Genomic DNA, 14,631 nt, shown 5'->3' on the forward strand with positions numbered 1-14,631 from the left:
ATGTATGTTGTAACAGACTTCTTATTCAGTAGCAAGAAAGAACCGGTTTATCCTGAGTGTGAGGCTAGCTTTCCTCCTCTGCTATATCTTTAGGCAGTATAATTCCCAGAGGAGGAAACAATTTTGGGCTTTTGACTATCCACCCCCATCTTTTAAGACACCGAGGATCAAACTGCACATGCTGTTCAGAGATCTGTCTAATTTCTGTGGTTCTCAAAGAGTTACAGCAACTGCGGAGCCCCCCGAAATTGGATCACAGCCACGGGAGAGACAAGGGGCAACCTTTGCTCCTCTCCATGTTCCCTGCTCTTTCCAAGAAGAGGTCTGCTCTATACAACACTCTGCGTTCAAACATCTCTTGCCTACCCGGCAAGCTTTCCCCATGAAAACCCACCCCTTAAAGCTGAATGAGAGCAAACGTCAATTCGGGTTTTCTGTGGATTGGCGCTTGCTTTAATTGAGCTTTAAAGAGTGGGTTTTCACAGGGAAAGCTCAGGAGCATAAAAATGGTGCTCAGTTTTAAATCACAGACTGTGCCTGGAAAGAGCAAAGGAAAAGGTAAGTGTGGATAAGCCTAGAGTGTGTGTAGTCCCATCTATGTTTGGCTCTGACTCCCTGCACTCCTTTGACTCTGAGCCTGAAGGCTTTGAAAGATTACCCCAAGGGAATGAAACCTGCAACAGCAAAAGGTTGCCCATCCCTGCTTTAGTAGCTGCGTGACAGGCAGAAATCACATGGTTGACACGAGTCATTAGCTTTTTTTTTTGCTGCTGCATCACATGGTTGACATGAGCCAACCATGTGATGCAGCAGCAAAAGAAGCTAATGCTATTCTAGGCTGCATCAACAGAAGTGTAGTGTCCAGATCAAGGGAAGTAATAGTACCACTCTATTCTGCCTTGATCAGACCACAACTGGAATACTGTGTCCAGCTCTGACTGCCACAATTTAAGAAGGATATTGACAAGCTAGAACGTGCGCAGAGGACGACAACCAAGATGATCAGGGATCTGGAAACCAAGCCTTATGAGGAACACATGAAGGAGTTGGGTATGTTTAGCTTGGAAAACAGGAGACTGAGAGAAGACATGTTTGCCATCTTTAAATATCTCAAGGGCTGTCACATGGAAGCTGGAGCAAGCTTGTTTTCTCCTGATCTGGAGGGTGGGGCATGGATCAATGGCTTCAGGTTACAAGAAAGGAGATTCCAACTAAATATCCAGAAGAACTTTCTGACAGTAAGAACTGTTTGACAGTGGAACAGACTCCCTCGAAGGTGGTGGACTTTCCTTTCTTGGGGGTTTTTAAGCAGAGGTTGGAATCCATCTGTCATGGATTCTCTAGTTGAGATTCCTTCATTGCATGATTTGGACTAGATGACCCTTAGGGTCACTTCAAACTCTACAATTTATGATTCTATGAAATCAACAACAGGTGATTCTCTGTCCATTGCATCTCCTCTATGCTAGGAGGAAGGCCCACCTGCTGATTTCAGCCTGCTTGCTAGCTGCTAGAGGTGATGAACCCTGAGGGAGGGGGCTTTTGCTCAGTGAGATATAACACATGCATGCAGAAGGTCCCTGGTTTGACACCTGAAATTTATTGATAGGGATGGGGAATGTTCCCAGCTGAAATCCTGGAGAGCTGCTGCCAGCCAATCAATAATGAGATAGATGGATCTGACTTGGTATGAAGCCACTTCTTGCACTGACCTGCTAAATGACAGCAACCCTATGGCCTTTTCCTGGAGCTTAAGACAGAGCTGAGCATGGATATGAACATAAGAAGAGTCAGCTATATTAGGACAATGGCCCACCTTGTTCAGCAGAAGATCAGAAGAACCATTCTTGGGAACTGGAATCCTGCCTGCATATCCTCACATTTTAAGGAGGCCTCTGATAGCCACAAGAGCAGAGCCACTTCCAGATCTGAGGGGTCCCCAGGCAAAGTGCCTTCTGATGGGCCCCCTGACATTAACCCCACAACAAGCTTAGTAGTGGAGGGCAGCAGGAGTAGTGTGATCTGTGGTGAATGGACCACAATTGTAACTACCCACATTGTCCCAATGGAGCACCACTTCATAGCCACTATAGGCAGTTTAAACCAGCAGCTTCCCGGCCACCGGATAGCTGTTTTGTAAGCCTGAGCCTGGGCTGAAGGAGGACCAGCAGGGCCATGACATGTTTTAGCATTGATATGGCTGAGGATGCCAACTGAGTGTTATCGCTGGGCATGCTCAGTGGCTGAGAAAAAACAAAAAATCCAGGTGTTAAATCTTTCTGCTCCAATCCCCTGCAGCAAAACTTGTTCCTGGAGTGGAGGACTGAGTCCATGAAGAACAGACGCAAAATAAATTTCAGAAATGGTAATAGGGATGGGATATCCCCTTAATTTCTGAATGTCCACAAATTTCTGCATCAGAAAGGCCAAGGAGGACTGCTTTAGCTGACAGTCCCTTCTTAAAACCGTACAGCAGCAGAGCCAGAAGTCTCCTTGATGGCCTCACTGGCAGTTCTGATGATCTCCATCCTTTTCCAAACTAAGCCTGCAGGATTGGCACAAAGGTCTCCCCAGGAAAAAGGAGCAGTCCTCCTTTTCCAGAGAGTCTACTCAGAAGATAGTAGCAAAACAACAGTGGCTATGATGATGGAGATGAAGCTAAAACTTCCAGCTGATGCTCCATTGATGGTGCTTCTGTTGTTCACCGTTGACCCATGGCCCTTGGTTTCCACGCTTGTGAATGTCAGCTCTGGTATCAGGCTGTGGATCCATGACTGATAGGATGTCACACGGGCATAAACGCCAGGGCGATTCTTCTGTGCACACCCTTCTCCCCAGCTCACCACACCTGCGAGGAGCCAGGAGTCCCCCATTCGGCAGGCTAGTGGTCCTCCTGAATCACCCTGTGCAGAGAAAACCCAAATGGATTATGGGAAATGCAGGCACAGGCAGTGACGGAGCAAGCCGATTGGGAACCTGGGGCGGCGCATGTGCCCTGCGCCCAGGGGTGGGGCAGGGCAAGGCAGGACAGGACGCTCTGTGGAGCCTCCAAGGAATCTGCCTGCCTCCTCCCACTCAGCCGCTCTACAGCTCAGTAGCAGAGCATCTGCTTTGCATTCGGAAGGTCCTAAGTTTAAATTCAGGTAGGGAGTCTTATCTGAAACACTGGCGAGCTGCTGCCTCTCAGTGTAGGCGAGATTGGATGTACTAATAATGGACTAAAACTGATCTGGGTCTCACCTGGCAGGCATCCCGTTGTCCAGCAGCAAAGCCAGCACATATCATGTCATTTTTAATGTCCCGCGTGAGTTTGAGCTCTCCGGAGTCTTGGTGATAGAGGGCATTGCATGTGTTTGTGCTGATTATGGGGACCTCTAGCTTTTGGAGTATATCAGAGGTTTGTTGTTTATCTGAAACAGGAGCAGGATAAGAGAATCAGTGCCATTGTATAATGAAACATTAAAAATGGTGATACTCTGCAACCAAAGGGATTTCATTTCTGTCTCCCTGGAGTTATTGGAACAGACTGGGAATAATTGCAGACTGCATTCTTTGCAAATACCCGTGTAAAAGAACTTGATCAATAGCTCTTGGCCTAATGCATGGATCAGGTCTTAGCTACCTACCAGATTTTGCATGTCACAGAATGGTCACTGCATTTATCAGAAATTTAGAGGTATGCAGATTGCAGATTTAAATTTCAAAAGACTATATAGATAGATAGATAGATATAGATATATAGATATATAGATATATAGATATAGTCTTTTGAAATATATAGTCTTTTGAAATATATCCGCTTGAATATGTACCTGTATTTTGAGAGAAGATACACTTTAAATCCATTTTTTGGAGAGGATTTCATAAAACAAACAAATTCAAGTGCAAAATGGAATTATGGTTAAAAGCATGTGAGTGACAGGTTCTAGGAACAGACAGATATCCCTGTTTGTATAATTGGCTTACAAGTTGTCACACATCACCAAAAAGATTTCAAAGAGAAACTCCTTTGTTAGCTGCAATTTATTTGCAGATCTGACACTAAAAAGACTTTGGAGTCAATAGGGGATTAGGAGTGGCTCACTCACCACAAAAGATAATTGTCCCTGTTTAGGCGTTAATGCACATTATTCATCTTGCTCGGCCAATTCATCACCAGTTGGGAGCGTGTCACACCCACTCTTTTTCCTCTTGATGGGATCTCATTTTCATTTCTTCTTGGCATACGATTGTGGCACACCTGTCTCTTACATTGCTCAGCTTTCAGGCCTCACTTTCTAAAGACATTTCGACACTCACTCACTCACTCTATCTATCTATCTATCTATCTATCTATTTATCTATCTATCAGAGGCGTCTTAGCCATAGAGGCTACTGGCACAAGGTGCCATGGTGCCACGGCCTGGAGTGCGCCTCTGCTATGCCACGCCATGCCAAGAGCCTCCTTCCTGCTGCCAAAGGAGCCGCCCTCCAGCACCACTGGCAGCACCGCTCTCGCCCACATCTTCTCGGGCTGCGGACGCCATCGCAGGGAGGCCATGGGCAAGCCTCCTGTCAGTGAAGCAGCCAGGGATCCCTGGACGGCAGTGCCGCTTCGGCCAAGGAGGCGGAGGTGGAGGCGGAGGCAGAGCACAGCTGGCAGCATCCCCTCCCGCCATGCTGTGCCCTCCAGCTGCCCGCCGCGCCCTCCGGCTGCCCACCGTGCCTGGTCCTCTTGCATGGGAAACGGGGTGTGCCCGAGGGATACCATCACGGGGAGGCCGTTGGCGAGCCTCCCGTTGGCGCGGCAGCCAGGGCTCCCTGGACGGCAGCGCCGCTTTGGCCGAGGAGGCAGATGCGGAGCACAGCTGACAGCATCCCCGCCCACCGCACCGTGCCCTCCAGCTGCCCGCCGCGCTATCCGGCTGCCCGCTGCGCCCTCCAGCTGACCTAGCAATGATAAAAATTACAAACATTTTATAGGTGATATAGAATATTTTTTTGATTATACCTGTAGAATGCTCTTATGAACTAAGCTGGAATTATCTCTAGTTTGTTGCCCTGTTTGTCTTTCTCTTATTTTGGGGAAACCTTCGCACCATGTTGCATAAATGAAAGCCCAGTTGTGTGGCAGCCATAATTGTGTGCTTGTCTCCCCACTGCCCTTGGAACCAGGCATTCAGAAGGAAAAAATGGTAGCTACCAACCAAACTTTTTAAATAGCTTGACAACTTCTCTCCTTGCCTCTACCCCTGGGCACAACTTTAAGAGCTGTATAAATAAACAGGAATCCAGCAAGTAGAGCATTTCCTGACCTGCAGATGCTGTTACGGCTGGATTTCTTCACTTGCAGGACTTCTGCCTGTCACAAAATTGTTAGAGACACAGTAGCCAAAAATTACAAACTCCAGACTAGTCCTGCTGCCTTGTGTCTTTGAACTGCTATTGTTAGGGATTAACTGGAGAAATCAGAGAGAGATAGAGAAGCTGGAGCGTTAGAGACTCAGGCGTGCATAGCTAAAGTCTCTCACTGCCTAAGGGCATAGCAGTACCATAAAGTATATATCGGTTTCATAACACTAGAACTTCCTGACCTTCTTCCAGAAGATCTTGGGAACTGGAGTTTGGTGAGGGGTGATGATTCTCTGTTAAACATTCTTAACTCCTCCCACACCCAGAATTTCAATTCCCAGGACTCCCAAGAAAGAGGGAATGGCTGTTAAACCACTTATAGTCTGTAGCATAAATTCCCCTCTAATGCAGCCTTCTCCAACCTGGTACCTTCTAGATGTTTTGGACTACTCTTCCTATAATTTCCTCACCATTGGCCATGCTGGGGTGGCTGATAGGAGTTCCACCCTGTTTGTTTGTTTGTTTCAGCAGAGGGAGCTGATCTGCCAGAGATTGGCTTCTTTCTCTCTCTCTCTTTTTGAACTTACCTCTGCCTTGCACATCTCCCCAACCCGTGACCCAGCACTTGTGTCCTGGGGGGAAGACGACATCGGAATCAGGGACACAGATGGGGACGATCCGTTGAGAGAAATTCACTGGCTTGTCCAGCTGCATCAGAGCAATGTCTCCAGATTTCAGGTCCCCCTCGTATGTAGGATTGAGGATGATGCGTTTCACAGCGGTGGTGATAGAATGGGGACCAGGACTGGAGAGTTTCAGTACTCCGAGCATCACTGTGAAGTTGGAAGGTGTGCTGAGCCTAGAGAGACACAATGGGGTTGAGGAGACAGAGAGAATGTCAGAGAATTCTTATCCTTAGGGTTATGTGGATGGAACAGGATAAGGAGTGGGGTTGTGTGAGACAAATCCCAATATTTTCCATTTTTAATTCGCACCCCCAATTTTAAAGGTAAAGGTAAAGGTACCCCTGACCATTAGGTCCAGTCGCAGATGACTCGGGGGGTTGCGGCGCTCATCTCGCTCTATAGGCCAAGGGAGCTGGCGTTTGTCCTCAGACAGCTTCTGGGTCATGTGACCAGCATGACTAAGCCACTTCTGGCGAACCAGAGCAGCACACCTTCCCGCCAGAGTCGTACCTATTTATCTACTTGCACTTTGACGTGCTTTCGAACTGCTAGGTGGGCAGGAGCTGGGACCAAACAACGGGAGCTCACCCCATTGCGGGGATTCGAACCGTCGACCTTCCTGATCGGCAAGCCCTAGGCTCTGTGGTTTACACCACAGTGCCACCCGCATCACCCCCAATTTTAAAAAAAGTTCAATTTGATTTTTATCAAATGATCTTTCAGGATTATCCCTAGATATCTTGATAAATAAAATTATTAAGTAAACAGTCAAAATAATGCTGTTACTTTAAAATAATGATTTAAAATAATTTAAAAATCGGCTAAAATCTATTCAAAAACTAGTTAAATAAGAAAGTTTTAGCCTGGTGCTGAAAGCTTTTCAAGCTCGTTGGCAGGCAAGCAGCCCAGGAAGGCATATTCCAGAACCAGGGAGCCACCACCGAAAAGGCTCATTTCCCAATCACCATCCACCAACGTTCTGAGGGTGGGGGCACCGAGTGAAGGGCATCCGAGACACATCTTGGAGCATGGGTAGATTCCAATGGAAGGCTGTAGCACTTTGGTTCTCTTCGTTGCAACCTCCTTCAATACCCCTTCAATTACTGTTGGTTTTAGAGATTTGGAGAGAAAAAAACACCACCAATGTGTAAAATGGTGCATAAAGTAGGCACGGGGAACCTCAGGCTTTGCGGGGGGGGGGGCTACTTTCACTGGCTTTCCTCCAGTGCTTTTGCATGGCTGTAATGTGCCCTTGAATCATGAAACTCTCACTTGCCTGGATGGACAACAGGGAGATGTGTCTATCTGCATATAGAAGCCTCCATCTTCAGTGTGGCTGCAATGCAGCCCTAGTGTACAATGGTAAGCATCACAGCCTTTGCCTTGCATACTTTTGCCTCTGCTCCTCTCCCTGCTGACATGTGTCCCACCACAGGAGATTGTCCATGAGATTATGAGACCCTCTGACTGGTTCACCATCCCTGCTGTAAAGCACTGGGCTGGTCCAACCCAAGTTAAAAACTTATAGATAGTACTGGACTCAGTGCTGTCCACCAGTGCTGTCTACAGCCATGCACAAGCCATTGACCAGTGCACGTAGCTTAAGTTCTTCATTTTGTTCCAAACAAGCCATGATCTGAAGGTTCATTCTTGGCTTCCTGCTTGCTGTTCCGCATCTATTTTCACACAGCTTTCGCTGAAACCGATGCAGTGAAGCCAATGTAGACAAAAAAGAAAAAGAAAAAAACCCAACCAACTGAATTAGGCCAGTTATGATTAACATTATTGTCCTGAGAAATCTGTGAGCATGAAGAGAGGTCTTTTAAAATGAATATTTCAACATTCAGCATTGAAAGCTGACTTTGTAAAATGTGTGTGAAATCTGATTTCAGTGATACTTGAGGGATGGATGGGATTGGAAAGGCATACTTACAGTTTAAAACAATGTGAGGCTGTGATGACCCACTGGTCAGTGATGAGGGACCCTCCGCAGTGGTACGCTCCATCCAACCTTATGCTGACCTGCCAAGGCCATTCCCCATCCTGCGAGTCTTTCCCCCCTATGATCCGGCTTAGGATTCCCTGTTTTCCACATACTGAGGAAGATATCATTATTAGGACAGTCTCTCAATGGCTATTAAGCATAATTGTTGAATAGAGCTTCTGCGTTCTGATGCAGCAGACCAGCATATATGGCATACCAGTTGCTTACTAGTATAACTGTGCACCAGTTGCTAGAGGACAAGGCAATACAGGATGCTTCTATGGTCCCAAACGCATCTACTTGGCCACTGTAGATTGTGGTGTGGTTCAGGGAACCAGCCAGCCTGCCATGCCCCCTTTCAGGCTACTCCATTCCATCTTCTTTTCCCTAAGTTTTCCACCTATCCTGACATAGTGAACATACCATTCTGTAACAGGTGGGTAGCCGTGTTGGTCTGCCATAGTCAAAACAAAATAGAAAATTCTTTCCAGTAGCACCTTAGAGACCAACTGAGTTTGTTCTTGGTATGAGCTTTCGTGTGCATGCACACTTCTTCAGATACACTGAAACAGAAGTTTCTACTAACAAGTTTCAGTGTATCTGAAGAAGTGTGCATGCACACGAAAGCTCATACCAAGAACAAACTCAGTTGGTCTCTAAGGTGCTACTGGAAATACCATTCTGTAGCCATTGAAAATGTCCAGTCCTTATTATAATATTTTTTTTCAGCCCTTTCTGCAAATCATGGGATTCCCCCAAACATGCCAACATCACCCACTTGACAGTCACATTCTGGCAGCATAAATAATGGCACTCAGAGAATCAGGCTATGTGCACACTATACATTTAAAGTATCCGTCCTTGTAAGAGCAACAACTCCCGATACCCTTAATTAACTACACTTCTCAGGTTTCTTGGGTGGGAAACGTGCTTTAAATGTATGGCATGTATGCAGCCTGTGTCTCATGCTCATCTATAGGGTGATATTTCAATTTTAGGGTGCAGGTCCTTGTGAGGCAAGCCACTAGTGCTACCGGGTATTCTAATTTGATAGTGTTATAACAGCCATGATCGATAGGGCTCTGTGACCAAGACCGCCCTTCTCCACAGCATTCCTTATCTCTAAACATTTTAATTGAACAATTTTCCTAATTAAAAACTCATCGGCTTCAAGCACAATAAAAGCATATAGAAATAGTACTCACTTCTGCTTGCATAACTTGGGTTGGCATCTAGAAAGAAAAGAAAAAGGGGTCAGAACAAAATCAATGTATTGGAACTAGAATCTAGAGTCACACCACGAAGGCTGCTGAACTATCATAGGCTGGCTTTGGATCATCTGGGATAGGAGCACCAAGTGATCTCTTGGATCATCTGGGATGGGGCACCAAGGAATTTCTTTGGCAGCCTGTTAGTGCTGCTCCCAAATGCTCCCCTTATTACAGTTACCCAGCAACCCCAACACACTCTCTTTTGGCCCTTTCAAAATGGTGGGAAAGTTACGTTGCACATGCAGAAATCCTTGGACTTGCAGATCTGTTTTGTTGGATACTGCCCCTTATCTTGAAATGACTTGCCAGATGGTTATATTAAATGTTAACATTGTGGCTGAGAGCTATACATTCATCCCCCATGACTAAAAAATGTTGTTTTGGATTCAGAACTAGCCTGCGTTGGGCATTGTAATTGTTGCAAGTAAGATGTGCCTCCCTTGGTTCTGCCAATGCATTTGAGGAACCAGCCAAATACTCAAAACGTGGCTCATCTTCCTGACTTTCAAGTCCATTCTACTCTGTTCGTGGTGAGAATGAAGCGAAAAAAGACAACACAGGCATTTGATCATCACATTAATTTATATCAACACAGGAAATTGCTTTATCCTAAGTCAGAACCTGGGACAATTTGCAATCAAAACAGATGCTCTACCGCTGAGCTACAGCCCTTTAGACTATATACTAACAAGTATATTTTTTAAAAAAATATTTCAAAATAAAGTGCTTTAAGAATGAGCAGTTGATTGCAGTCGTCATTAGTTCTATTTTTTTTTTAAAGCAATTCTAATGTAATCATCTCCTATTTCGGTTGAAAATATAGCCTACTTGTAAGACCTTGGAACTGGGCCCTCTAGAAACTCAGATTCAAGATGGCTAATTTTCACTAAAGCAGTTAAGGTCTTGCAAAGTCTGCTTGCCACACATCGATCAGCCACCAACTGGCAGCTCTGGTTTGGCAAATGATAACTTGACTTCAAGATGTATTGTAAACAGTTTGGTAATCTGACACCTCAACTTTTGAAACAATTATTTGAATTATATTTCATGGATCTATTTTTCTATACAATCATTTCTAATCCATTTCTAAACACCTAAATGCCGCCACTAACAGCTTACAATACCCTAAGCCAATAAAACCATTAATCAAACTAAAACATTATAAGTAAAGCTTAAAAGCAAAGGCATATAGAAATAAAAACTTCAATTTTGTAATTAAACCCCACTGAAATTCAGATAAAGTAAGGCACTTTTTTTCGGCCTACCTAAAAGTCATCTGGGTGGGACTAATCTAACTTTTCTTGGGAGTGAATGCCATAGCTAGGAGGCTTCCAAAGAGAAGACTGTCTCAAGTTTCTATTAACCAAGTCTCTTTAGGTGGTAAGAGAGAGAAAAATGAACGTTGATGATAATTGTAACCCTTGGGCAGGCTCATATGGGAAGAGACAGTCTTTTGGATAATCTGGTCCTAAACCATTCATGACTTTATAAATGATGGCCTAGGTCTTGCAAAAATGACTTGGTTTGCTTTGTTTTGGAAAACTTAGCTCAAGCAAAGCATATCTTAATTTCAATCCATTGAGTTTAAAAGAAATTTAGGAAGGCTTGTCCTATTGTCCAATGACCAGGCTGATCCAATGTGGGGAAGTCCTCTCATTCTGCAGGGTGGAATACAAAAGGCCAACAAGCCAAGTGAGGCTCATTCTTACAGTCTTTCACAATGCAATTCACCACCCATCACACACTTTTAAAGTCGGTCCCCAGGACAGGCACTGGCGGTGGTCCCTCCTGCTGAGGTGCTGACCATCTCCCCCAGATTACTGTGTGGTGATGTGGGCTGGGGGTCCAGTGTGCCCCCTACTGGTGGTGAGGAATATTAACTCATGCAGCAAAATGTTCCACTTACCCATCAACACCTGCAGAAGCATCAGTACCGTCAATCCCATTAACCTTCTTTTCCCCCCTGGCACTTGTCCTTGATGCCCCATATTCTTCTTCTTCTTCTTCTTCTTCTTCTGCCTTTTTAAATTGATTGTAGGTAAGCAGAGGTAGAATATGGCACTCTTCCAAGAAGGAACATCCGAGACACACTTTACTATTTATGTGGTGCAAGCTTTGGGTGCTTATATATGGCACCCCGGGAGGGCGTATTCACACTGGGAATGCTGCCAGATATGGGAGTTTGCCGGCTGGGAATGTTACGAAACCTGTTGGGTAAATGCTGCTTGATGCTTCTCACCTGCCTCCTTCCTTCCAAGAGTCTTCATTTCCCTGTTTCTAACTCTATTGTATATCCATTTCCCTGTTTCTCATGACTGCTATGTGGCCTTTGTGTCAGAATCCTTCCTTCCCACTCATCACAGTGGTTTCTGCATGCACCAAAAGGTCAACTCTCTCTGTCTTCTAAGACATCTCTACAATGTTCAGTCTGGTTTTCACCCCCTGCAGCTAGGAGTTCATGTATTCCTTCCAGTTTTTATGGGAAAGTGCCCACACAGTGTCATTTCAGCTATACCTTAACATGTTCTAACCCACCTCTCTATTCAATAGAGGTGGTTCAAGACCTGTGTTACTGATCAGGGCCTATTGCTGACCAGTGTGTTGGGACGCGGGTTGCACTATGGTCTAAACCAGGCATGTCCAACAGGTAGATCGTGATCTACTGGTAGATCACTGGCCGTCTGTGGTAGATCACCAGAAGATCAGTGGCTCCCAACAAAGAAGCTAAAAAACGTTGGCTACCCTAAAAAAATCTCAACATCTTTGCCCTGCACCCCAAAAATGACCTGAACCAACAAAAACAGGGCTTTCTTCCCTAAAAAAAGCTCACCGTCACATTCCTCTTCCCTAAAGAAGCTCAACAACTTTTACATGAACCCCCCAAAACAGGGCTTTCCTTCCAAAAAAAAGCTCAACAACTTTGACCAGAACCTCCCCAAAAGGGGGTAGATCACTGCCAGTTTTTAACTCTGTGAGTGGATCATAGTCTCTTGGAAGTTGGCCACCCCTGGTCTAAACCACTGAGCTTCTTGGGCTTGCTAATCAGAAGGTTGGCGGTTCGAATCCCCACAACGGAGTGAACTCCTGTTGCTCTGTCCCAGCTCCTGCCAACCTAGCAGTTCGAAAGCACGCCAGTGCAAGTAGATAAATAGGTACCGCTGCGGCGATCTGTGTGCTCTGGTTTCCATCACAGTGTTCCATTGTGTCAGAAGCGGTTTAGTCATGCTGGTCACATGACCCGGAAAGCTGTCTGTGGACAAACGCCAGCTGCCTTGGCCTGAAACCGAGATGAGCATCACAACCCCATAGTCACCTTTGATGGAACTTAACCACCCAAGGGTCCTTTACATTTTTTAAAAACCTTTTTATTGGGTGTTCATGGACCAGTCATTGTCTCTTAGCCTATCCCACCTTACAGGGTTGTTGTGATGATAAAATTGAGGGTGGGGGGGAACCATGTATGTCACCTGGAGCTTATTGGAGGAAAAGTGGGATATACATGTAAGAACAATGCGCTGTGTCCAGTACTAATCCTCATCAGAGTAGAACCATTGAAATGAGTGAACATGAGTAACTTAGGCCCATTAATTTTAGTGGGGTGTCCTTTGAGTAGGACTAGCACTGAATACAACCCATAAATATGATATGACATTTTGCTGCAATAGAAGGACAAGATGGTGTCCTCCTTCATTCCACACACAACTGACTAGATTGGAAGTTGTATCTCATTTCAGCACCGGCAATGGGACAGCATCCACTACACTTGAAAGCTGCAGGCTAGTAAGGGTGCAGGCACACATAGGGTGAGATGTGACTAATAAATCCCATCAGTGGAAGTCTGCACAATGGGGCTTCCTCCTTCCTCCCTCTGCTCCCTCCAAAATTGGCTCTGGCAGGGTGGGAGAATGCCCAGAACGTCAAAGGATGGGGAGAGAGGGATATGGAATTGTTCCATTTGTCAATATGAAATCCTTGCTCTGATGGAACGATAGTCATAGCACAACACAAAATTCCTCCCAAAACTCTGCCCTCCAATAGAAGAGAATATCCAAGGGTTCTGGAGGAACAGCACCTGCAGCCTGAGGCGACCACCTCACCTTGCCCAATGGTAGAGCCAACCCTGTTACTGATAGTTTGTTAATGTATTGGCAGATGATAAACACGGCATTGCCCAAATAGTCCTATGCCCTCCCAAATAAACTGAAAAAATTAATCCTGTATATTGACTCCAGTAATTAATACAGTGGTACCTCAGTTTAAGAACAGCCCTGTTTATGAACGATTCGGTTTACGAACACTGCAAAACTGGAAGTAGTGTCCCGGTTTGTGAACTTTACCTCAGTCTAAGAACAGAATCTGAATGGTGGAGGGACATCGGTAGGCAGGAGGCCTCATTAGGGAAAGCACGCTTCACTTTAAGAACGGTTTTGGTTTAAGAACGTACTTCTAGAACGGATTAAGTTTGTAAACTGAGGTACCACTGTATGCTTTGTTTTTAACTGCAGGCTTTTACCCCATCCTGATTTTATTTTGATGTTCTTTTTATTGAATCTTTGTAAAAAGCCTTGCACACATTTTTTTGGGGTGGTGGTGGTGGAGGAGAATGCATTTATCTTCAAACATTCACATGTTTTAAAGGTATAATCACCTGTGACACATGTTTAGCTATGGAGAGGTCTAATTCAGCAATGAATTACCATAATGTGTACTTTAACTATACCAAATGTTATCGACAAATTGCCGCAAATTGAACCCCAAGTTGTTGGGTTTTTTTTTTGTTCCTCTGTGGAAAAACCAATAAAATATATATTTCAAAAAAGAAGTAGTATCAATTGTCTTGAAGTCCAGACTGCAGATAAGAGTTATGATGGATTTCAAAATTACTCCAGTTCAACAGGGGTAGTAGTTGTTTTAAAGATTGTATTGGTATCACACTCCAAAAAAGTACTCTGGAAAGCTGCTTGGGGAACGTTTGGCCCCACAGCGTTAAAAACAAAAAACAAAGAAAGAGCAAAGTTAAAGTAGATCCTCTGAAATCAAGTGACTTCATTTACTCATGACTAGTGCTCACTGGTTTCAATACATCTAATTTGAGTTGCCTACAACCAGGGCTTTTTTTTCCAGTTGGAGCTCAGCTCCAGCACCTCTCAGATGGGTGCCATTGCCATTGCAAGAGAACAAGGGAGAAGCTCTGGTGAGCTCTGGCACTACTTTTTCTAGAAAAATAGCACCGCCTACAACCCAAAGTAAATAACTGAAGGGTTTCAATGTGTCTTGATTTTTCATTGACACCATACAATTAAAATATGTCAAACCCCCCCCCCCCAAATCATGGGAACTGTAGTTTGTTAAGGCTTCT

General features: G+C 45.0%; 1 protein-coding gene across 1 annotated transcript; it reads right to left on the bottom strand.

Moving 5' to 3' along the window:
- Positions 1-2,449: 2,449 nt before the first annotated feature.
- On the bottom strand, positions 2,450-11,257 carry LOC117059410 (serine protease 27-like). The gene is made up of 6 exons (XM_033171144.1): positions 11,179-11,257; positions 9,207-9,233; positions 7,951-8,113; positions 5,919-6,190; positions 3,241-3,410; positions 2,450-2,903 (listed from the first exon to the last, which is right to left on the bottom strand). The coding sequence occupies exons 1-6, from the start codon at positions 11,216-11,218 to the stop codon at positions 2,607-2,609; spliced, it is 969 nt and encodes a 322-aa protein (XP_033027035.1). The 5' UTR covers positions 11,219-11,257; the 3' UTR covers positions 2,450-2,606.
- Between the last annotated feature and the right edge of the window lie 3,374 nt (positions 11,258-14,631).

Source organism: Lacerta agilis, chromosome 14 (assembly GCF_009819535.1).
Source record: "Lacerta agilis isolate rLacAgi1 chromosome 14, rLacAgi1.pri, whole genome shotgun sequence".
Lineage (NCBI taxonomy): Eukaryota > Metazoa > Chordata > Lepidosauria > Squamata > Lacertidae > Lacerta > Lacerta agilis.